The sequence below is a fragment of the Acipenser ruthenus genome, chromosome 21 (assembly GCF_902713425.1).
Source record: "Acipenser ruthenus chromosome 21, fAciRut3.2 maternal haplotype, whole genome shotgun sequence".
NCBI lineage: Eukaryota > Metazoa > Chordata > Actinopteri > Acipenseriformes > Acipenseridae > Acipenser > Acipenser ruthenus.
The window spans coordinates 4,313,441-4,339,347 of NC_081209.1; the positions used below are offsets into that span (position 1 = coordinate 4,313,441).

Sequence of the window (25,907 nt, forward strand, 5' to 3'; positions counted from 1 at the left end):
CTCAAAGCCAGGTAAAGACAGTTTAGGAGAAAAATGATAACTGCATTGAAGCAACGTAACCCCGAACCACTCAGAATGATTGCCTTCCAACAGTACAGCTTAAGCATAGTTTACTGAAGACTACCTAAACCCTAAAACTTAGTTTATATTGAATATAGTTGTGAAGGTAATGGTTTATGGGTGTAACTTTGTGTGCTTCCTGTGCCTAACTAAAACAAATGCCTAATGTTGAATTAATCTGAAATGTGAACATTTTAGTTAATTAATTAATAAAACAATAAATTAATAAACATACTCCCTGCGCTGTTCATTCAAAGCCTCTCACACAATCCTATGCTTAAAAGCCAATACACGCTTGCGTCATTTTTTTGCATCGCTACTGCATACGCAGAAAAGACAGAACTGCTTCTGTGTTTGTCTTTTTTTTAAAACTCAAACCTCAACTTCACTTCTGCGAAATGAGAAGCAGCCAGGCTTCCTGTGTATGTGCAAGCAGGTAATGCTTTTAAACAAGTCATGCTGCAAACCGACAGTCTGCCAATGACAAGTAATCATGCTCTTGGAACAGTCCCTTCTTATACCTTCTCGTGACTCTCTGCTAATAAGGTAAGTGTTGCTGTTTGTTGAATTGTACAAAGAAACAACTTTGACCTGATTTCAAAACTAATATTACCACCAAGTTTTTGTTGAAGGGCAGGGTGCTGAGATTAAAAATGTGGATGCTACTACCAAAAGACTTCGCCTGGACTTATTCAGTAGTTGATTTATCTTACAGCTGTTGGCATGGTTTTCATCATGAGCCATCCAAAAATATCAAAGAAATTATAATAAATATAAACCAAAAACTTCCCAAGAATCCACTGTATCTGTTGCTTTCCCCCCACCTTCATGTTTGCATGTCTGTGTTTCTAGCTTCACCAGGGAATACAGTATCAGCGTGGGATTTATATATATATATCATTTAGAAAAAATATTTATTTAAAAAAAAAAATAGAATGTGAAACGATAACACTGAAACAGAGACACGCTTTAAAGATTGCAATGTGTTTAGAAAGCGTTGGTTGTATAGTAGTTAATCCAGGGACATGTTGTGTATGCTAGCAAATGGAAGTGCATTTTTTTTCTGTCTAAGGGTTGTCCTGATGTGATATCCATGATGTTCTTTTTTTTTGCACTTTAAAATAATTGCTGAAAATTCCTCTCAATTCTATTCCTGTGGTCTTCCAATTGAATTGAAAATAAACAAGAAATCCTCAAGACTACAAAAAATCATTACAAAATAAAATAACAACAATGCATTTACTGTAGAGATGTTATTCCTATGAAATCCTATGAGATTCTTAGGACTTTGCAGTCAATATTTTAAAGTGTTACCATTTTCCATAACTTGAGTGTTCGCAGTTGTAAACTAACATAGAATCTGAATGCTAAACAGGTGGAATAAGGGACAACTTTAAAGCAGATTGCAATTGTATAAATGGGGGAAACATCAATTCAAATCAATGTGTTCTTGTCACCCTGAAATGTGACTATTGCAGGAGATCCCCTTGACAGTTAAAGCCTGTGCTGTTCCTACCCTGACCTTATAACTAAAGTACAGCATGGTAACAGAATAAAGGAGAGAGAGAATAACAGATAGGGGTCATCCTAGACAGAACAGAGGAAGGTCAGTGGAGAGTGGAGTTCAAGATGACATCATGAATTGTTGCCAATGAGATATACAATGTTGCTGATACCAACTGACGCCCTGTAGTGTCCGTCAGCCTTGCAAAAGAGTGTGTCAATGCCTACCGGCACCAGCGTGTATACATGTGTTGTTATTACAAGATGCTCTGCCTGCTTGTAGCAAACAAAGGATTTCCTGATTGCATGGTCAGGATTGGGAAAGATAAGTTGCATCAATAGTTCTGCCTTTTATTGTTATTTTTTTTAAAGGTAAATGGGAGGCTTGCATTCCAGTGGGCCAATCTGCAGAGATTGTGTTTTTAAAATTTAAACTGGCCCTTTAATAATGGTGCAAGCTAAATTAAGCAAGGGCTTGGTGCGTGGTGTTCTGTGCATCCTGTATTGAGCTTGATGTATGTGTATGTATGCACTATTATTAGAAAATGTGCATGTTAAAACTCTGTATTAAAATGTGTAAACAATGCGCTCAATCAGAACACACAGTGCCTGCGATATCTCCCTGTTCTGTGGCTCCAGTCAGTGAAACACCCAGATACACTTATTTATTTATATAAGCATGAAGACATGAGGGTGCTATATTACCATGAAATAAATACAAATGAAAAGATCTATGGGCGTTACGAAGCACAATCCTAAATCCCTGAGTGCCGCAGTTTTCAATATGTTCATTTTAATATCATTTTATTTCTGAGCATATTTGTCTGTGAGTAGCAAGGTAGACTATGGTCACAACAACCCAGTTTCTGCATTTGCATCCGGTTGAGGTGCTATTGAATAGATACAAACAGGAGTTCAAATACAGTTCAAATGAACCAAAGTCTCTGTTGTGTTTAAAAAGGTTGGTTGTAAAGTGTGCAGACAGACTCATCACAATACAGCAGTCTCTATTCTAGAAGACATGCAGAGCAAATCCACATATCAGCTCACGGTTAACAACTGTTATCCTAGGCTGCTCTCTATCTGATGGGTGTGTTACCGTGGAAGTGTGACCCACAGAATGATAATATTGCTAAAAATCATCAGATCCTATTTCTCAGAAATTTTTTATTTTGTTTTATCAACGGGGTGGTTCTGTTGATCAAATCTTATCAGTGATTTTATAAATTTTTTTTTTTATTTATCAGATGGATGGAAACTTGTTCTGTTGCCAACTCTGCAGTGCGTCTTCACTTTAGGAAATAGAGTTGACAGATAAAGAATGAATCTGTAGGCTGAAGCTTATAGCCTCATGTGATTGATGCTTGCTGTATTAGTCACAGCCTCACTGTCGACAAAACTGTCTGTTTCTGTTACTCACTGAGGACCAGTGAAGTGCTCCCAAGCACATATACAAACAGGGAAAAATGCTATGCGTTTTGATTTAATTCAGAACTTAATCACTTTGTGTGTATTCTAAAAAGGGTCCAACGGCAGTAACCGCTGGACTTACATTTAATCAACTACAACCGCTATCCTCCGTTCTGAGTAAAAGCTGCCCTTTCCCAAACTCATAATGACTGCAAACCGTACAGCTTGACTAATTTAGTCAACACAGCCGTCCGTTACAACCTCTTTCCGCCTTTCTAGCTTGTTTCTTAGACCACACTAGAGCTGATCTATGATCTGCGGTTAGGGGCAAAGCACATCATTTTAAAACACTTGGTTTGTCATGCGTGCCTGTGCCACTTCTTAAAGAGACAGCTTCCTTTCTCAAGGTCACTCCTAAAACAGAACACCGGTACATGCTGGCTTGGTTTTCAGCCGGGGTATTTTTTTTAACCAAGAAGGAAGTTACCCCCCCTCCCCCCCAACTAAAACATATTAATAAAAGTGGTTCAAAGAATATCTCTACAACCGTAAGTTGTCTGCATTTCCTTCAGCTTTCATGGTACAAGGTTGTGAGGACCCTGTATAAATTATAAAGAAGGTGTCACTCCTTTCTCTTTGTGGCATGAGACAGTCTTCTCACTGGTACTGTACCTGCAAGAGGACATGGTGGACAGATAAATCTTTTTTTTTCTAAATGAAGAGTAGGACATATATATTTTGTTGTACATGTTATTGAGAATTTTGTTTTTTTCCACGCTGCAATGAGCAGCAATGAAAAGCCAAATCCTTCAGTCTGGTAGATAAGCTGCTTGGTTTGAAACCACACTGAAGGAGGGCCTGACACTGTAACAGTAAACAGAAGATCATTGCATTGCCACGACAGTACTGTATGTGTGTGTGTGCAATCTAGATGACTTGATCTCTTTTCTCAGAAGACAGTTCCTGTTTTTAAACATGTAGGAAGCTGGTCAGATATTTTGATGCACGGCAACATGCTCTATAAATAAATAACTATGCCAAGGTGCAGGGTGCTCTTCCAGTTTGACACTTCTCATAACTCTTAATCATGCCATTGCAAAGAAGTTCCTTGTTGGTAATTGAGGGCTGCCAAGAAAACAAGCGTTTCAGAATGATTCAATACACACTTAAAAGAGAAGCAAGACTAAATGTTGGGATTTTTCTTTTAAAATACAATTCAACAGAATTTACATAGAACACTTTTTGGATGTGCAAACAGCTTTTCTGTGGGAGAGGCGTCAGATGTCAGGAGGGACTTTTTTAGTGTAGGAAACGAATACAAGTGAGTCACAGAACCGACTAGAATTTTAGGATTGAGACATAATAATAATAATAATAATAATAATAATAATAATAATAATAATAATAATAAACTATATTAACATCATTTAGATATTTTATTTAATATCATGTAACTATATGGAAAACTACAAACCTGTATGTAATTCAATATGTTAATGTAACATTATGCAGCAGGTTTCATTCACCTTTATGAAGCACAATTAGTTCATTCTATCGTGTGATCCAGAGCTGTATAGCAGTCCATTCTTCTCTATATATGACTGAATCTGTACGGTAGAATATCATTACCTGACCTTCAACCTACATTTCCTTTTCAGAAAATTACAAGAAGAAAAGGAGATGCAAATTGCATGCATTTGGCTTAAATGGAAAATTACTCAGTATTAATCCTCCATGAACTAGTTACAGCATCAAAACAGAGTGTAAAAGAAGTTCTCATTGCAATGCATTGCACTTTTCTGCCATGTCTGCAATTGCAGTGCTTAGGAGCCAAAAAACGCACACAAAGTAAATTGTGAGCACCCCTCCACTAATTAATTGTTTTCATTAGTTCCCTGTTTCTTGATGTGTAAGTTAGACGCAGAATGAAGAGGGAGCAAGGTATATAGAAAGCCTGTAGGGGTGCCTTTCTAAGAGTAGTCTTTGTGGGGAAAAGATTTGGAAGCACTGTTACCATGGAACTGATGAGTAACCACGCCTTTTCCTTTTCTATTACAGAACATAACTACTCCTCAGAGATGGCTTGCGTTTGGTTGACTCTGGTAGTTTTTGCACTTCTCCCACAAGCTCTTTTCCAAACCCTGACTGAGCCCTCAGATTCTACAGATACACCACAGACCAGACGAACCAGGGATCCAGAGGCAGAAAGTCCTATAATTCCGAACATTAGAACAGAAACTAAGGGTACTGAACCTCAGAGCACAGTCTCATCATCCATCACCCAGAAAATCTCTACCACTCAACCTGATGATGACAGTACTATGGATCCTGACGAGACCACTGCGGATGCTACTGAGGAACCTACGACTGATTCACCTGATCCTCAGGTCACAGTCTCATCATCCATCACTCAGAATATCTCTACCACTCAACCTGATGATGACAGTACTATGGATCCTGACGAGACCACTGCGGATGCTACTGAGGAACCTACGACTGATTCTCCTGATCCTCAGGGCACAGTCTCATCATCCATCACTCAGAAGACTACCCCTACAGTGGCAAGCACCACCACTGAATCTCCACAATCCAGCACAGCAAGAACAGATAATGCTACTAACAGCAACGCTTCTTTTGCTATTTTTCATGACACAGGGACAATCACACCATACACCGATGAAACGGAAACATCAGATTCCTCTGAGTATGACACAACAGAAACCACAGAACCCCCTGCTTCTTCTGCAGACTTCTCCACTATGTCCCAGAGCAACTCAACCAACTCCTCGGGCGTGGTTTTAATCCTCAAGAAGGATACCACCACGAGAACCAGCTTGACCACTGTGGCTGGAGAAGGCAGCTCCACCGGGACCACCACCCAAGCCAACCAAGGCAGGGAGTTCCCATGCTCGACCGCGTTCCACAGGAAAGGGGGCCTGGTGAGCCATTGCCTGATAGCCATCGCTGTGCTGGCTGCGGTGGCCACCATCTTTATCATCTGCACCATCGTGTTGTGCACCAAGCTCTCTAGCACCAAGCAGAAGTACAAGATGAGCGAATGCCAGGGCACGGAGATGACGTGCATCTCTGCACTGCTGTCTGATGCAGAGGCCTTTCCCAGAAACAAAGCCAAGGGCTCCAAATCCAACTGCCGCCTGATCACAAACGTGGAAGACAGCGAGGGGGATGATCTCACACTTCACAGCTTTTTACAGCCATAACAATAAACCTTTGAAATACAATACAATACAATACAAATGTATTTTTATATAGCGTACCTTCATGCCCTGGCATCCCAGAGCCCTGTACAAAAGCGCTCATATGTACAATACACTGCTGCAGCTACAACCAATTATATAAGAGCACATTCAAAGTATGTTTTCAATGCAGACTTACGATAACTTCACACAGAGCAATGAGACTGGCTGCCATTAGTTTGCTGTCATGTGCGTGTCAATATTAAGTTATGCTATACCAACAAATCCATTTCTTTACCTGCAACATTTGTTTTTGGATGTCTGGAAAATAAGTGATGCTGGAGTGAGAGAACAATTACAAAGTAAAATGCAAGTGGAAAAAAAACATGAACGTTAAAATAAGGTACTGTAGAACATTCAAAGACAAAACCAAACAAAGGGGTATTGTAGTTTAACCCACTTCCCATTTTAGGGTGTTGTTCTTTACCTTTGATTATAAATGCCATATTGTAATTGCAAAAGAGGAAGCAGAAGTCAAATTGTCGTTTTCTAAACATCCCTACAAAGCTGTACAAAGCCTGGTTCTGCCCACAGAAACATCATCTATTGTACTCACATAGCCTTACCGTGTCCGAAACATACAAAGGACTTAAATAATCAGAGAACCATCATTTCTTGAGATGATTTTGTTAACAAAAGTGGATAGAAAGTGATGTCCAGTTGGCGCCTTCATTGTCCAACAGCACATGAGCGGTAAACATGATAAGGAATGCTGGTCTAAGACACAAGAACAAAGCTACAGACTGTTTGGGACATTTTAACTAAGCTCCAGTGCAACGTTTTCAGCACTTTTTAATATAAGCTGGGGTCCAGTGTGATCAGTACGATCCACACCATACTATTTATACATAGTTCATTTGAACCTCATTGCTTCTGGGAAGACACATTGAATCAAGGCAATCAGGATGCCAAAGGACTATGGATAGTGTCTATGTGGATCAAGGGCTGGTGCCATTAGATGGCTGTCATTTCAGTGGCACTGAGATTAGTCCTCTGGTTCCCTGTAGTACAAGTGACACGCTCATGCAAGAGTGACACAGCAAGAAAGCACCACAAGATCACATAACTCATTTACATGCATTTATACTTATCTAATACTGCCTTTTTGTTAGAATGAAACAAGCTTATTTTTTAAATGCATTTATTCTTAACAAAAACTTTTTAGCTGTACTGTATTAATCTACACTGTTGTACAGAAACACAGTCTTGTAATTGTGGATCATTGTACAATACCCCTTACTTAAACAAACACTGTAATTTTCACAAATGTTAGAACCTTGAAGAAAAAGAAACTGGGAGATGGTGACAGTTTGGAATGCATGCCCAAATTACGTACGTGATCAAAACTGGAGATGGCTAAGCCCCTTCATTTTGTACAGTTAACCTCTTCTGTATTTGTACTGCAATGCATTTTGATTGGTTCAACGGAATTTTACTGCAGAATATACATAATAAATATACTAATTTAAGAGTGGTGTCAACACAGTGGCGGTCATTTTGCCAAAGCCTGGTGATATTTTTTAAGGTTTTAAGGTTGTGACACTAGAGAGAGAAAACAATGAGGACATCTATAGCATCACCTCCCTGTATTTACCGTATTACAGCTCTTCAAAGCTATGCTTTTGTTGTCTAAACATATAAAGTATGTACATATTTCAGTACTAACAACATCCAAGGTCTTCAATCCCAGTGATATAGATTTGCACTGAGAGGGTTATTTCGCTGGTAATCAGGAAATGGTTTTCAGATCATGTGTACAGCACACCATGTGCACCACCATCACCGTGCACATCCATGGTCTTGAGTTTCCTGCACTTTGAAGTACTCTCACTGGGGCTGTGTGTCTGGACCAGAAGAGAACAAACCACAGTGCCTATTAATTAATTATTACCGGCCCGTATCAAAGTTTACCACAGTATTTTTGCAGTCTTAGCATGCGTTTCCCCTGGTTATACTATTTACCATATTTTAACTGGTTTGCATTGTTTATTAATATGCTTCACCATACCTCACTATACTTTACCATGCTTACCTATGCTTTACCATGCGTTTTTACACTTTGCGATAGTAAACTTTAAAAGGGTGATTTCCGCAATGGAACAGTAAACATGATCTAAGGACAAAAATACATTTAAACAAATCTTGCTTTGAGTCAAAACAGTCTCCCTCCCACCACACACAACCAGCTCACCTCCCCCAGATTACTTCAGGGCAGACAGATGGAGACGTTCTGCTGTTCTGGAAAGAAACCATCTCTGTCATTCCAAGGGCAGGTAGTTCAGTGCTTCACACTGCTTAGAAAAACAACCATGTTTTATTTATTTATGCATTTGTTTCCTCTGTTTTAATATCTATATTGTATTAATAATTTAGCCACAACACAGCGTTTCAGCCTTTTCACTTATCAAGGGCTGGGGGATTACAAACACAACATGATCTACAAAAAGTGTGCCTCTCCTGCACAAGTCATATTGAACGCTGAAATCCGTGCCTCCCATCATAAAAAAAACTATTAATTTTAGATGAATAAAAACTGTAATCTGAAACTTTAATAAAAATGCCACATTGAAAGGTTTGCTTTGACATGAGCACCCTTCCTGTATGATGCATTGGGTGTACTGAGGATATTGTGTAACATTCCATTTTTTGCACAGTGAATGATGCAAGACCACATTGGTGCAATATACGGTAGTGACTGTGCTGGTATGGTTTGGTAAAGCTCTTTGCAACTCGTGCTTTTACAACGTACATCATGTTACCCAACTCCTCCCAGCAGTTCCCATGCCCCACACCACTGTTATTATTAACTTAGTGACAGTAGGTAGATTCTTTCAGTTTAAAAGCTTCACTAAGGAGCCATGCAATTAACCTTTACAGGCTTTCAATCAGTGCTGTGGAATTAGGGTGGAAAGCATGCAGCATTAGTGTCAGGAGCTGAGCAATTGATAATGCATGGGTTTGCTGCACACTGACGTACAGTAAACGGTAATTAGACAGGTCATTAGACAAAGATGAACCATCAAGCAGGCTCAGGCATCATGTATGAGCTTGTAGCTCCGCTGGCAGGATGTTCTAAAATTAGTGTCTTGGAAGAAATGAGATTTCAGATTCACCCATGAGTGCTTCATGTAAAAAATCTTTGTACCAAAGCTTTTGAAAAAAAAAATATAATATATATATATAACACCAACATGTTCTGCAACTGTGGGGTCGCACAATGCTTAATACACTTTGCAGTTTGATCCTTTATAAAAACCATTGTTACAGTAAGGACAGTTGCACTGCACATAGAAATATCAGTTTGTACAATGCAAAATTCAGTCTTAGAAAACTGCTCCGAAATATTGAATAAAGGGGTGCATCAACAGGGATTTTCAATGCATTTTGTGTCACCACTAAGAAACACTGTATAGACCTGTTTTTATTGAGGAACTAATATGTTTTGTTTTTTTGCATTTCCTTTAAGAAAATAAAAAGAATTCCAATGAATGTTGCTTTGGAACAGAAGCTCTGAAAAACGCCTTGCTAGTTTATGAGGTTACTTTATTGGCAGTAATGGCAACATCTGTCTTCCTGAAGTTGCTGCTGATCCTTCAATTGACCATACCCCATATGAATGAAGATCTGCCAATGCCAGCTTTTGGAATGCATATTCATCAGAGGCCCTTTGTCATAACTGTTTTCTCACAGTGGAGCAAATAAAAGAATGACTTTGTGCATGTTACATTTCTTTTAGTGCTAGTCTAGTTGCTAACTGTAGTTGTTAGCTGTGGGATATTTAACCTTCAGAGGAGAAGGCTGAGGACCTTCATCAGAGGCACGAGTCAGCTGAAAGGTTCTTTTATCAATGGTGTTTAGACGTCCGGACTTACCCTTGCATTTCTTGTGAAGTCATAACATCTGATTCCTGAACACAGTGACACAGGAATACACAAACAAGCACGCATCACATGCATTTATTATTTATCCTTTCTTTGTCTTCCTTTAGAATACACTTGAGAACTGTGTATCTCCAACTACTGCATGTTATAATATTCTCTAAAGCGATTCAATTATGTGCTTAAAACATATCCCCCCATTATATGCCTCATGTGATTTCCTAATAATGTTGGTCTTGCAAATGTGTAATGATAGTTAGAAATGAATAATTCTTGTGACAGGACAGCACTGTGGGCCCTGATGTTAGTTGGCAGGAATTAGAGACTCAGAGACAGAAGCTGCAGTGAAGCGCTGCTGTGCACATTTATTTAACAAAATCACACAAAAACAGGAACAAATAAACAGGCACAAGGGCCAAAATAAAAAAGGTTAAACAAAACAAACAGTACTACAGACTGGGCCTTCACCATCCCTAAACAAACCAAAACACACACCCACTCTCTCCACCAGACCGGCGATTTCTCTTCCTTTTATACACGTGGCCTCTCTCCCAATTAGCATCAATTACCTAATTGGGGAATGGCCACACCTGTGATTACTGGCAGGGACAGATTTAACCCCATCCCTGCCAACCTTACATTCCCACACACACTATTTCCAGCAGCAGGGCTTCTACTGTTCTGGGACGAGGAAATGACTTTATTGTTTCTCGCTTTTTTCTTTCTCTCTTATTATTTCTGAGCGAATCCAGACTTCATAGATAATGTCCAAAAAAGATGCAACACCTTCCCATCAAAACACTGACCACACGTACATGTACTTGGCTTTTTAAACTCCCCAATCACAGTCCACCGTTTCAGTAGACCAAGGCAATAGCTGTGACCCTGTGCCTGAGAAGTAACTATTTGTAACTGTAACTGTAACTAGTTACATTTTGTTTCAAGTAATATGTTACTGTAACTAGTTACAATTCTGTAACTGTAACAGATTACTTTTTAAAAGTAACTTTCCCCAACACTGTTTAGCGCACATCAAAAGAGGCAGATTGGAATGTAGGGCTCCTCCTTTGAATTGAAGTTTATTCAAGAAGAATTATTTAGTGGATGTCAGCTATGCTCTGTCTACACACTACAGCGACCTCTGCTGGAAGACACAATTATAAAAAATATCTGCAAGTTTCACTGAAATGTATTTTATTTTTAGGTATTAGATTTTGTGTGTGCATGTTTTTTTTTTTCATTTTTCAGTAATAAGCAGAGGCATTATAAAATATTCTGAGTTTCAATAACATTACAGAAATATTAAAATAACAAATCTAAGCACAAATGAAATTGATCTATCAGCGGGGTCAAGGTTTTACTAAAAACAAAATACTTTGATAAGTAAAAACATCAGCAGGACTATCAGTGGAGTATGCTTCAGAGTACTAAAAAAGGCATCATGCTGGGTCCTTTCAAGAGGTTTACAACACTACGCATTAGAGTTGCCTGGGTCGTTTCTGTAAATGTGGTGAAGGCAGCTGTAATCAGGAGGTGAAATTAAAGGGCGAGTAGGGAGGCACAGGGTTATAAAATGATGGGTTAGCAAAAGAAGCTCTTGGCACAGGGTGCACCCAGTGCAAGGACATATTCCACCCTTTAACTGTGATGAAGACATCCATGTTCTTACTTAGCACTGCAGCAGCATCACTGATCCCCTGAATACAATACTCTACTGGTATATTTCCCACAATATCAGCAGTACTGTTCTGTACTGCACTGCAATAGAAGACGTGTGTGTGCATCTTGGAGTCGGATGAGCAGCTCCTTGCAAAGAAGTTCCTTAAACGATCTGAACTGTGAAAGCAGGGTCCTGCTGGAAATGAGCTACCCCATGCTGAGCTTAAACAGAGACACTGTGTTACTTTCTTTGTGCTCTGCTGATGAGGCTATGAAGAACAGCAAAGGCCAATGTGCAACAGTGTGTAGGGACAGCCATCGCTAGAAAAGACAACTCTTATCAAAACGAATGATTAATACCAGACAGGTTCATCCCGTCATTCCATTAACACTTGCGATAGTAGTCTATGATGTTCTCCAACCCTTTAGCAATAAAAATACGCCTAAAGGGTAAAGTCATTTATAAAGGATATTGTAGTGTAAAGAATTGTGTTTTGTCAGAATCAGACAATTTGACAGATTGATGATAGTGCTCATTATTTATATACCAGCTAAAATGTTACAGACAGTCATTATTTGCATTTGTCTTTTACTGTTTGTATTTAATGTACTATGCCCTGTATTTCACTGTATTTAATGTATTATGCATTGCTCCTCACTATCTTGTAAAGCGCTTTGTGATGGTGGTCCACTATGAAAGGCGCTATATAAAATAAAGATTGATTGATTGATCGATTGATTGATTATGCATTGAGAAATAAAGCACACAAAATAATTGTACTGTCCACTATCCGAGGAACCTGCTGCCCTTGACATACCACACATGGGGGGAGGGGGGCTCCCTGCAAAAATGTGAATTTGTTGCCAATAACATGAGTGGTTTTGACATGTGTCCAATAGGAACTAGACTGCTGGCCATATTCACACACAACCCTTGAGTGATCAGTTAAGTGTGCTTTCTCAATGTGAGCAAACATTTACTGTGCCCCAGAACCTGAGGGTTTCTTCTCAATATATATTTTATGAAAGATTCTTACAATAAATAAATTAATAAATAAACTAAACCCTATCTTTTTTCCAGTTGTTCACCTCACCATGGTATATGCCACTGAACCCTCTCACGCCCCTTTGCCTGCATGACTCACACCCCATGAGGGGCAAGACATCAGCTGGTGGTTGGGGTGGGATACTTCCCCTCGGCAGTTTAGTGAAGCTCAACCCCACCAATAGCCGCCCCCTCCTTCTCTACATACAGATGTGCAGTTTAAAAGCTTGTGTCAGGCCTCAGGAATACACACAGAGGATTGGAGAGGAGGTCTGAAGCCTTACCACTGCTCCCTCTCTCTCGCTCTCTCGCTCTCTCTGCCACATTAAACTGAGCCAAATGAAAACAATCTGCTAGTTAAATACCCAGCTGGCTCTGCTCAGACTCCAGACCCAAGGAGAAGGAGAAGAAGAAGAAGGAGGAAGGAGGGGGAGGAGGGAAGCTCTCCTGACAGCACAAAAAACTTTTTCCAGAGGGGTTTTTTTTTTGGCAAGAAAATCTGAAGCAGCAAGCAGCAGCACTTCAGACAAAGAGGCTGAAAATAAGAAAAGATTGTTTTCATCCTGAAGGATCTCCTTCACTTCTCCAGCTCTCCCCACAGAGGAAAAACTTTCATCTTTTACTACAGCAGCTTGGAATTGTAAGTACTGAGTTACGTTCTACTTTATGAGGGAATGTCTACTAGATTAAAGCAAACCCACTTTATCAAATATGTAGATTTTTTTTTTATACAACAAAAAAAAAATATTTGCAGCTATTATTTCCCCTCATTTTTATTATATTCTTTGTTGTGAGTTTTCTGCAGCTGCTGAGCAATACCATATGATAAAGATGATTGCACTGCATTTCAATCAGGAAAAGTTTTCAAATACTGGTACCCCCAGTTTAGTTTCAACGTCCTACCCTGACAATGTGCATCCTTCTTTCTTATATATCTTATATCATAAGCTCTGCTAAACTATAGTATAGTGTATTCAGATAATGTGCTTCTTATAATTATCAGTATAGTGTATGCTTTTATGGGATATTCTATACCCAGTGAAATGGTCTATTTCTGTATATTCAGTGTATGTTGGCTGGTAGGGATAAATACCTGCAATTCCAAATGTACTGTGTGTATCAATCGACAGGACGTCCCATTGAATTCATATGAAAGAAGCACCTTCCTTTATCTCTTTACCGACATTAAATCATCATGTAGGCATGGATTTGAAATTGGGATCAGGAATATATTAATATCCCAAACTATATTTCATTGTAGTTAACAGAGATATGCAGTGACCAGGACCAAACGTTTTTCATATGTGCAATACGCGCAAGAGTCAGATTTAATCAATTTACTTCACAATAGCATCTTCATGCAGCAACCCTGTAGTTACCATTTACCTACATTAGTAAAATCATGCAGAAAAAGTTTATATATATATATATTTTTTTTTTTTGTGGGTTTTTCCTGTGGATCACTACTACTGGTTACTACTAGTACTTTAAATGCTATTATTAAATACAAAATCATCATAAATGTGGGTTACATTAGCATCAGCAGTAACTAAATATTTTGTAATATTAGGAGGATGACAAATAGCTGTTAATGTGCTGTGTTATAGGTATTGTAGCATCTGGTTTTGGTTTGCAGAAAGAGGAAGAGAATGGACTAATTTCATGAATCCTTCAGGGATCACCTTGTGGACCTTAGGGTAGAAGAGTCTGCATGCAGTTTGTATTACAGGGAAGTTTATATACAGTGTAGAGGGGCTTCTGCTGTAACTGTTCCTCACAAAGTTAGTGCGGAAAAATGAACAATGACAAAACATTGCCACGCATTCACTTTTTAAAACTCAGCAGGGTTTCCTATCATCGGCTGCCAAAAGTCCCCACAGCCGCAAAAGCACTTAAATGAAAACAGTTATTCAGTGCAAGACAGGGTTGTAAAAGTGGAGGTAATTACAGTGTCCTACTCCTATAAGGAACACACTGTGCATCCTCTACCAGACTTCACTGCTACGCTGTTCCATCCAGAGTGTGCCATGCTTATTAGATTGAAGCTGCTGCAGTGTGGTCTGAATTAACAGCAGCCAAATCAAATGAAATACAATACAAGAGCAGGGCTGACTTGCTTGCAGTTGTGTGTACGTGTGTGTGTCTGTGTGTGTGTGTGTGTGTGTTAGTGTGTGTGTGTGAGTGTGTGTGTGTGTAAGAGTGTATAAGAGTGTGTGCGTGTGTGTGAGTGTGTGTGTGTACATGTGTGTGTGTGTGTGTGAGTGGGTGCGTGTGTACGATGGGGGCAACTGGTGACTCCAGGAAAAGCTGCACAGTGTCCTTTTTCAGGATGTAATTAAATCAGAGATCTGGTTTCATTGCAGGATTACCAAAAACCAACAGGCTGTTTTATAAATGAAAAAAATGCTATTTCCTAAACAGTTCACTTGTTCAAGAAAAGCGGCTGGGATCAATTTAGCTCAAGCAATGTATAACTAGACAGATTTTCAAGGTAACCCTTTTTGCAAAACAAAACAAAACAAAAAAAAACGTAATAATAGCAATGATAAATGAACTCTTTCAACATTGCAGAAATATGCAGATCGAGGAAAGATAACTAAAAACTGTAGAGCGCTTTATAGAAAAGGAAAGAAGACGTCAATCAAACCAGTAGACCAGTAAAGTCTTTTTGTTTGTACAAAATGAAACTGTGATGAATTCATGTTAGGGTGCAATATGAATAGCAGTGGGAGGTATCATGAACTTGAGTGCTGTATGTTAGTTTAATAATGAAATCATACAGTATTTATCAACTGCATTTGAAAAAAAGAAATCCAAGGTAATCCATCTTTAACAGGATCGATAGAAGCTTCAACATAGAAGGTGGTGGTGGGGGGGGGGGGGGGTCATTGCCTCCAGAATTAACTGTGGGGTTCCGCTGATTGGGTCAGAGGTTGCCGGGGGTGATGTGACCTACCCCCAGGGCAGAGTGTTAACAGTAAGGGTCTTTTGTGTGATTCAATTCCACCACGATGCCGCACTGAGAACATGCCTGCTTTAATGGTTTCAATAATACATGTCAAGAGGTCATTCTGCATGATATGCGTGTGACTGTCCTTGCAATCCATGGGACTTTCCTATCAGACTACCTAGGCATCATTTATTTTGAGGACAATCATTTAGGACAAGCTATGAAATCTTTATTTGGATTGGTTCAGCGCTCCATTGATAACAGTATTGTTTATGAGTAGGGCTTGCAGTATGGAATTCGATCCAGTTTCACAGGAATCAGGTGATGTATTTTAAAATCATGCTGTTCACTCTTATTACAGCTTGAGGGTCATAATTAAATAAACTCAGATTAGTTCAGCTTGCAATAGCAACACAATATCATTGTGTCTGATTGAAACTGACAGTGCTACCTCATGATGAGGCACTTACTGTAAATGATCCATTGATTTTGTTGGCTAATGGAGCAGTCCGAATCATCTGTCAACAGCCCAGCTCCTAAATACCTAAACACCATAATGAAAAAACAATCATACATAATGCAAAACAACATTCTAGTAACGCACATGATGTAGTTTCAATGACAAAGGTTTATTTTTAAATTGATCTTATACATGCTACTGTGATTATTGAAATAATAAAACTAATAATTAAAAACCTTGTAGTTTTCTTAGTCTTTTTATACTATTCAGTTATTTTATGTCATCACTATTGCAATGAAGAACAGATGTGACATAACAGTAACTTATCTATTATTATTATTATTATTATTTATTTCTTAGCAGACGCCCTTATCCAGGGCGACTTACAATCGCAAGCAAATACAAATACATTCAAGTGTTACAATATAAGTCATACAATAAGAACAAGAAATACAATAATTCTCAAGTGTGACAAACCACAATTCAATAATACAGCAGATAATAGTGAAAGTTACATCAGGATATGATTAAGTAGTGATAGTTACATCAGGATATGATTAAGTACAAAATACTACAGATTAAACACTTGGGAGATTACAATATTCTGAGGTACAGGATTAAATGCAGTAAAATAGGGGGCAGATAAGAGCAAAATAAAGCATATTTAAATGAAGGGTGATAGTGTCCCAGGATACAACAGAGGAGTTCTACAGGTGCTGTTTGAAGAGGTGAGTCTTAAGGAGGCGCCGGAATGTGGTCAGGGACTGGGCAGTCCTGACATCTGTAGGAAGGTCGTTCCACCACTGCGGAGCAAGGGTGGAGAAGGAGCGGGCTCGGGAGGCAGGGGAGCGTAGCGGAGGTAGAGCCAGTCTTCTAGTGCAGGCGGAGCGGAGAGGTCGAGTGGGGGTGTAGGGAGAGATGAGGGTCTGGAGGTAGCTGGGTGCAGTCTGATCAAGGCATCTGTAGGCTAGTACAAGAGTCTTGAACTGGATGCGAGCGGTGATCGGGAGCCAGTGGAGCGAGCGGAGTAGTGGAGTAGCGTGGGCGAAGCCAGGTAGAGAGAACACCAGGCGAGCAGCAGAGTTCTGGATGAGCTGGAGCGGACGGGTGGCGGACGCAGGGAGGCCAGCCAGGAGGGAGTTGCAGTAGTCTAGGCGGGAGAGTACCAGGGCCTGGACCAGGAGCTGGGTAGCATAGTTGGTGAGGAAGGGTCGGATTCTTCGGATGTTGCTCAGGAAGAATCTGCAAGTGCGTGCCAGAGTGGAGATGTGCTGGGAATAAGAGAGGCAGGGGTCCAGGGTGACTCCAAGGTTTTTAGCTGAGGAAGAGGGAGAGAGTGTGGTAGATTCCAGAGGAACAGAGATAGAGAGATCAGAGGAGGGGGAGGAGGAGGGAAAGAAAAGGAGGTCAGATTTAGAGAGGTTGAGTTTGAGGTGATGCGAGTGCATCCAGGAGGAAATAGCAGACAGACAGGTAGAGATACAGGAGGAGATGGTGGAGTCAGAGGTGGGGAAGGAGAGGAAAATCTGAGCATCATCAGCATAGAAATGGTATGAGAAACCATAGGATGCGATGAGGGGGCCCAGGGAGCGGGTGTAGAGAGAGAACAGGAGAGGACCCAAGACTGACCCTTGGGGGACTCCAGTCAAGAGAGGGTGAGGTGTGGAGGTTGCTCCACGCCAGGTTACCTGGTAAGTGCGGTTGGAGAGGTAGGAGGAGAACCAGGCCAGAGCAGTGCCAGAGATCCCCAGGTCAGCAAGAGATGATAGTAGAATAGAGTGATCAACAGTGTCAAAGGCAGCAGAGAGGTCGAGGAGAATTAGGACAGAGGAGAGAGAGGCAGCTCGGGCACACTTAAGTGAGTTGGTGACAGAGAGAAGGGCGGTTTCAGTGGAGTGAGCAGAGCGGAAGCCAGATTGGAGAGGGTCAAGCAGAGAGTGGTTGGACAGGAAAGCAGAGAGCTGGCGGTGTACAGTCCGCTCGAGGGTTTTGGAGAGGAAGGGTAGGAGGGAGACAGGACGGTAGCTCTGGAGGGAGGTGGGGTCGAGGGTAGGTTTTTTGAGGAGGGGAGTGATAGAGGCTTTTTTGAAGGCAGAGGGGAAGATGCCAGAAAGTAGAGAGGTGTTGAGGAGGGAGGAGATGAAGGGGAGTAGAGCAGGAGCAGCAGCTTGAAAGAGGTGAGTGGGGAGGGGGTCCAAGGCACACGTGGTGGGTTTGTGACCCTGGAGCAGGGAGGAGAGGTCAGAGTCTGAGAGGGGCAAGAAGGTGGAGAGGGAGGGCGAGTTAGTAGGGGATGTAGTGGGTGTAGGGGTTGGAGCAGGAGGGGGTGCGGGGGAGGGAGAGGTGTTAAAGAGTTTGCGGATATCTGAGATTTTAGAAGAGAAGAAGGAGGCAAAGTCATCAGGGGAGATAGAGGAGGGAGGAGGAGGGGGGGGAGGGTTTAGGAGGGAGGAGAAGGTAGAGAATAGTTTACGTGGGTTGTTAGTGGAGGCTTGGATTACAGATTGGAAATAAGCACATTTAGCAGAGGAGAGAGTAGAGGAGAAGGAGGAGAGAAGAGTGCGGTAAAGGTCTAGGGCAGCAGGGAGTTTGGTTCTCTTCCATTTCTTTTCAGCAGATCGCAGTGTGATTCTTGCCGAGCGGAGCACAGAGGAGAGCCAGGGATGGGGAGGGGAGGGGCGAGCGGGTCGGGAGGTGAGGGGACAGAGGGAGTCGAGGGAGGAGGTGAGTGAGGAGAAGAGGGTGGAGGTAGCAGAGTCTACGGAGAGTTGTGAAAAGGAGTCGATAGGAGGGAGGTGAGAGAGAGCAGTGGAGGCAAGGACAGAGGGGGAGAGAGAGCGGAGGTTACGGCGAGAGGTGACAGTGGGGGTAGGAGGAGCAGGGAGAGGGGGGAGAGACAGAGAAAAAGAGATGAAATAGTGATCAGAGAGGTCCAGGGGGGTGACAGAGAGGTTGGAGGGGCAGCAGGCCCTGGAGAAGGTGAGGTCCAGTTGACGGCCAGCTTTGTGGGTAGGAGGGGACGGAGAGAGACAGAAGTCGAAGGAGTGAAGGAGAGGGAGGAATCCAGCAGAGTGGCTGGGGTTGGAGAGATGGATGTTGAAGTCACCCAACAGGACAGTCGGGGTAGACAGAGAGGGGAGGGAGGAGAGTAGATAGTCGAGTTCATCCAGAAAGTGAGTGAGAGGCCCAGGGGGGCGGTACAAAACAATGAGCAGGAGTTGACAGGGAGAGGTTAGTTGGACTGCATGAAATTCAAAGGTAGTGACAGAGAGGGAGGTGAGATCAGAGGGGACAGAAAAGAGTAAGGAGGGAGAGAGGAGAAGACCCGTCCCACCTCCCCGTCCGGTGAGACGCGGGGTATGGGACAGGACGTAAAGAGAGGACAGGGCAGCAGGAGTAACAGTGTTATCAGGGGACAGCCAGGTTTCAGTGAGAGCAAGGAAATCGAGCGAGAGGTGGGAGGCAAAGGCAGAGATGAAATCAGCTTTGTTAGCAGAAGAGTGACAGTTCCAGAGTGCACCAGAGAGTGTGCGGGAGGGGGGGAGAGGCAGAGAAATGAGGTTAGAGGGGTTGGAGGAGCAACAGCGGAGGGAGGGCAGAGGACGAGGACGGGAGGACAGAACAGGGATGTGAGAGACTTATCTACATCCTGGTTTAGGTTCCTCTCCCCCCACCCTCATTCCATGCTGCAGGTCACAGAGCTCCTATCTCCCTCAGTCCCCTGGGACCCCCAGCTAAGGCCAGCTTGGGCTTCAAGCAAACCCTAAACCTTGTTCCATGGGACAGTACAAAACTGAGTCAGTATTTATTGGCCTCCTTCAGTTTACAGTGTTTTCTGCTTCATATAATCCGTGGCATGTTACCATAAAAATGACCATCATAATATCCCTTTTGTTTTAGTTGGCTCTTTATGTGACGCTGTAATATACAGCACTGTGTTAATACCAGATCCAACGCATCTCCCTTCCACCATGCCCAGACAATTTGTCTGCGTTTTTCTTTCTGGAATCAGCTTTGTGGCAATGGTTTCTTAATCTCCCACCATTTCCTAAGGGAGGGTGAAGTGGCTCAAAGTTTGCTTCCACTGCTTCTTAAATCCACTTCCTTTGAATGTCATGCTGCCCAGTGCATCCCCAAAGACACCACGGAACACGGAACACGGAACACGGAACACGGAACACGGAACACGGAACACAGGAATCAAGGAGTCTAGAATGCATAGAACCTTAAGCTGTTGTTCAAGCAGGCCAGTGAGATGCAGTCGGATTCAGTTTGTGTTTAAATATTCATATTTAAAAACTAGTGACAGTAAGACTCGATAAAGGGGAACAGGACACCAGTTTTAATTTTACAAACCTAATTTTTTGTATTATACAGCCTGAGCATGACATATTTTTGGTTAAAGCACATTCCCCTTTAACAGTCAAAAAAGAATCCAGCATGGAAAATTCATCTACAGTACTTTTTTTTTTTTAAATCCCAATTTACTCATGAAATGTTTGATTTTTTTTGGAAGCGTAGACATTTTGTTAGTGCATGACTAGTTTCCCTCAGGTTTTTGCAATGTAAGCACAAGTAGATACCTTAATAGGTGTGTAATCTTAAAGTTAATAAAAGAAACACACCTGACTTTTTTACAGCCACATTCAAATCTTTCAGTATTAACCAGGACTGTATTGTAAATTAAAAGTATTCCTGTACTTAAAGCTATAGATCCCAGATATCCCAAATGAGTTCCCATTCTGTTCAGAGGGTCACCTGATAGGACACAAGCCAGCCTTGAAAAAGTCATTGTCATGCCGATCATGCAGGGTCAAGACTTTCTATTCTGCAGACGTCGTCCAGGACACACTTTTACTTGTCTCAAAGCGAGGCACACGTTTCCGTTTCTCATCCCACTTGGGTCATCTTCACTTTCGGATGTTGATCCTTTGCAAAGTTTCAAATCAACAGAAACTTCAGAAAAACCACAGGCATGAAGCCAGCATTTTGTTTCCATTCCATCCTTGCAGGCAAAAATATTCCTTTCCCAGACACTGCAGGTCACAGTTTAACCACAATCTAAACATCCCCTGCGGCCCTCTGTGGATCCTGTTTAGCTATAATCTATAAGCATGACGCGTTGTGTTTTAAACACGGACATTACTATAACAGCTGCACTGGCTCATTAAAGGGATGTCCGTTAATATGACCATGCAATTACATTACTGACCCATCATTGTCCAAATCAAACTGGTTACATTGGTGTCCATAGATACAATACTGTCCTGATGGGTGTATTAAAACTAAATCAGTTTAATATAGCAAAAAAAGTCTTGGACTACCTTACTTAAACAAACATAGTCCAAGATTAGCACTAAGATTGGAATCTGTAAAGCAAGCTGTCTATCTTTTACCTAGACCTCCTAGTTCTAATGGAAGCCTTCCTCTTCCAAACTATCACCATTGTACACCGTTCAAGGTCATGTTCCTATTTAAGATAATGAAGGCAGAGCAGTAAACTAGTTTTAATATAATAACAAGGAGAGAAAGCAACTGCTCTGTAGTTATTAGGCAGGGTTTTTGTTTCTGGTAATTGTAACTATTAAGGGCTGGCCAGTTGGATGCTGGACAGAAATGTGCTTCTGGTCACTTTGCGGACTGTGCCAGACACGGTCATCTCATCGCTAATCTGGACCGTGATCAAAAGCCTTCACCACATAACTGGCAGCCATTCCCCTGCTAGTCAACAAAGGAGGCATTGTTTCTCTGAGTGACTGAGGTTTTACTGCTCTTAAATATCCTAGTATACAGTGGCTAATAATGGGGACATGTGGGAAAACAATATTTGTTGCACATGATATGCATTATAGATGCATGCAAGGACTGTGTAATGTGAAACGCACATTGCGATTTCTGCTTGAAAATGCAACCATAATATTGAATACACTGAGTTATTACAAAAAGCATCTGTAGAAATAAAAGGCTCTGTTTTGATTGAGTTAAAAATGGATGTTCAATATAGTCTGTCTAGAGTGCAGTTGGCCTCTTGAACAGCACTTGTGAATATGAAATGCCATCTTACTGTCTAAACATACTTGAAAACATGGTGAACAAGTTTGCAGGTTTGTATTCTGGTCTGTTTGATAAGGACAAGGCATACAAATGAAGTATTCATGTAGCTCATAAGCATAACATGTTGTTAGCAATTGAGTAGGCAATATGTGTGTTAGCAATCATTGTTCGCAAACAGTAAATGGACATTGTGAATAACCTTTAAAACGAGAATATGCTTGATTCAAAAGCTCCTAAACAATCAATGACTTTGCTACAGAAAATGCCCTAATTTACACAAGTGGAAAAATAAACAACTTAAACCAAAATAAATGTAACTTTATCTGGCAGGGAAATAGGAAGTAGTGAAAAGATGTAGTTACAAATACTCTGCTTTGTGAAGCACCCGGGCTGCTTTTAAAATGAACAACATTACAAACACAGCTGGAGGAATCGGGTGCGAATGAATCAATTGAAGAGCTCATATCAAACAGATATAGATATTTCACCCACTCACTCACCCACTCAAGATCAGTGGCCACTCTGACCTGAAGTGACACGGATATCAGCTTGTACTGTACAATGCCATATACAATATTCTATTTATTTATCATATGTTATGTATGCATTGCAGAGTATGTTTGACTTTTTTTTCTTGTTGGTTCTTTAAGGTTTCTTGTGCAACTATGAGGAACTCTTTGGTTCTTCTCCTGACCTTGACGTCTCTTGTCCTGCTGTGGTGCCGCTGCTGCTACTCGACCCCCCTTGCCTACACCTTGACATCTGCAGAGCAGAGCGGGGATGATGAGTCTGAGAGCCCCACCTTCAGCGCCCACACCACTCTGAGTACCATCAGCATCTCCACCATCAGCATTTCCACCCCAAAGACCTCCAACGGCACCCGAATCCCGGTCAAGCCCTTCAACCTCCAGCTGATCGTGGACTTCCTGCGGGAGAACATGCTGCTGATCGTCGTGGTGGCCTCTCTGCTGGCCGTCATCATCTTCATTGCGTGCTGTGCCTCCATCCTTCGGCACAAGCGCAAAGGCAACGCCTACTACCCTTCGTCCTTCCCTGCGAAGAAATACGTGGACGAGAAAGACATGTCAGGAGGCGGTAGGAGCTTCAACGAGATCCCAGCCAAGCCTCCCAGCTCCCAGCAAGAGGAGCAAGTGGACTCCACCAAGCAGCTCCAAGCCGACATCAAAGCAGCCGCCCAGAATCTGAGATCACCCTCCAAGACCCCACTGTGCGAGCAAGAAACCAAACCCACCGAACAGAAGCCAGCTGCAGAACAGAAACCCCAGCAGGCCCCCCCTGCCTCTCAAGAACCAGCCTGCGAGCCCCACAATACTTCTCCTCCAGAACCCTCCAGTCAGCCTCTGGATCCTGCTTCTCAGCAGCCTCCCAGCCAACCCCAGATTCCTGCCAATACAGAGCCAGAGCAAAGCCCCAATCAACCCCAAGACTGCTCCAACCAGACGGTAGACTCAACCCCTCCAAAACCAAAGGAAGAGCCCCCTGCTCCAGCCCAGGCACTCAATCAGGATGACGCTCAGGCCAGCCCTACCAATCAGACAGCTCAGGAGGCGGTGAAGCCCGCCCCCCAGGAGACGCAAGACACCCCCCCTGCTGATCAGCAGCCTGCTGTTGCCCCAAGCGACCAAACACAAAGTACTGAAACCCTGACACCCCAAACTATTTGCGGGGAGACCACAGCATTTTAAAAAGGGACAACCGGTAGTCTTTCACAGCTTTCAAAGGCCTTGAACGCTAAAACATCTCCACTGCAAAGCAAATAAGAGGGACATATTCTGGACAGACCTGTATCATTATATTTTCCCCATCAAGGTCATGATTTAAATGTCTTTTTAATATTTTCCACTGTAAAGATCATATCCCGTTATGCAAGGCTATGGAAGGAAGACGAGACCCGTTTGCAGTTGTCTGTCACACATTGTATTAAATTAAAAGCTAATACCAAAACCTAGAAAAGCCAATTCTAATGAAAATACTGTGGCTGGCAGTGCCGGCCCTCTTGTACAAATCAGGATGCATTAGATTGCTTTTGATGATCCTTTTTTTTTCTTTCTTCATTGTTACATAGAAGAACATATCTGGCATTATCATTAGCATTTCTTATACATGGCAAGCCTGTAAAAGTTGCTTGATTTTATTCTTTATTAGACAAGTAGATCAGTATTATATTTAATTGTCGACAAAACTTTAAACTAAGTGCCTTCTGTATATTAGTGGAAGCGAGCATGAATAGTGCTGTTCCGATGGATATCTGTAAAGTTTGAATGTGTACCCATGCTAAATTATGTTAGACACTAATTCTAACCCTTGCCTGTTACTGATTTGCTCATTTCAGTACAGTCTGATTCAACAGGACTGCACTGTAAGAAAGACAAACCGATTGATGTAAGTGGTGTGGAACTTGCTTAGCAGCAGTATTATAGATAAACACCATGAAATGTGCTTTGGGATCGTGAAGGCAACAATTACTTATGACTTCTGTGAAAAAGATTACAAGCAGTACAAACAAAAATGTTTCACTCAAAACTCAAATTCCAACCAAAAAACATTTAACTTTGTTTTATGGCGGCGTTCCATCAGTATTAATTGTTTTTGTTATTTTATAATGTTTTTATTGTATTTTATCATTTTGTAATAAGTGTAACCCTGTTCTGTCTCCTGGAATGTTTTTGTATTTTCAGAATCATATGTCATTTGTGAATGAAGCAGGTTGTCTGTCTCCTTTTTCAAAAATATTTTCTGGACTAAGAGAAATAAAACTTTTTGTTGATTACAATTACTAGTTTGTTCATTTTTTATTCTTTTGCTATATCTCATCCCAAGAAGGGTCTTTCTCAAACAGTTTGAAGAATACAGTACTTCATTACTCCCAGCAGCAGCTCCACACACAGAGAAGATTCCTTAGAATTTTGACAGACTAATCTGGCGCTTCTTTTTTGTTTGTTTTTTACTTTAAAGTGTGCAATAGTAAACTTTTCAAACTATGCAGGCTTTTTAGCTGTGTGATCTAGAACGTCAGGGGGGGAGGGGGACCCCACACGTTTACCACGACCCCTGATCTCTGTGTATCTGTGTGTGTGTGTGATAGCAAAGCTATGTACATAAATAGACCTGAAAATACTCCTGAGACCTACAGTACATACACGCTGAAAGGAAATACAGTCTGATTTCATTGCTTTCAGTTAACATGATGCCTTGAGAAAAGAAAAAAGTATTGCATTCAAATTAAACCCCTGAATGAGTCAGTGCTTGGATAAACTTTAGCTTAAGCAAAAATGTTTGGGTGAGGTAGAGGAGAGCAATCCTGCCCCACACTTGAGAATGTGAGACCGATCGCTTGAGGTGTGCATGAGAGTTGAAATGTGTGACGGATCACTCGAGGGGTGCATGACAGTTGAAATGTGTGACGGATAATAATTTATTAATTAATTTATTTCTTAGCAGACGCCCTTATCCAGGGCGACTTACAAGATATCACATTATTTTTACATACAATTACCCATTTATACAGTTGGGTTTTTACTGGAGCAATCTAGGTAAAGTACCTTGCTCAAGGGTACAGCAGCAGTGTCCCCACCGGGGATTGAACCCATGACCCTCCGGTCAAGAGTCC

General features: G+C 41.5%; 2 protein-coding genes across 2 annotated transcripts; both read left to right on the top strand.

Moving 5' to 3' along the window:
- Positions 1-440: 440 nt before the first annotated feature.
- LOC117427758 (P-selectin glycoprotein ligand 1-like) lies at positions 441-7,699 on the top strand. The gene is made up of 2 exons (XM_034046020.3): positions 441-606; positions 5,032-7,699. Exon 2 carries the CDS (start codon positions 5,052-5,054, stop codon positions 6,192-6,194), a length of 1,143 nt encoding a protein of 380 aa, XP_033901911.3. The 5' UTR covers positions 441-606; positions 5,032-5,051; the 3' UTR covers positions 6,195-7,699.
- A 5,276-nt stretch (positions 7,700-12,975) lies between these two features.
- LOC117427979 (transmembrane protein 119-like) lies at positions 12,976-25,070 on the top strand. Its single transcript, XM_034046446.3, has 2 exons — positions 12,976-13,452; positions 22,927-25,070. The coding sequence occupies exon 2, from the start codon at positions 22,942-22,944 to the stop codon at positions 23,980-23,982; it is 1,041 nt and encodes a 346-aa protein (XP_033902337.3). The 5' UTR covers positions 12,976-13,452; positions 22,927-22,941; the 3' UTR covers positions 23,983-25,070.
- The last annotated feature ends 837 nt before the right edge of the window (positions 25,071-25,907 follow it).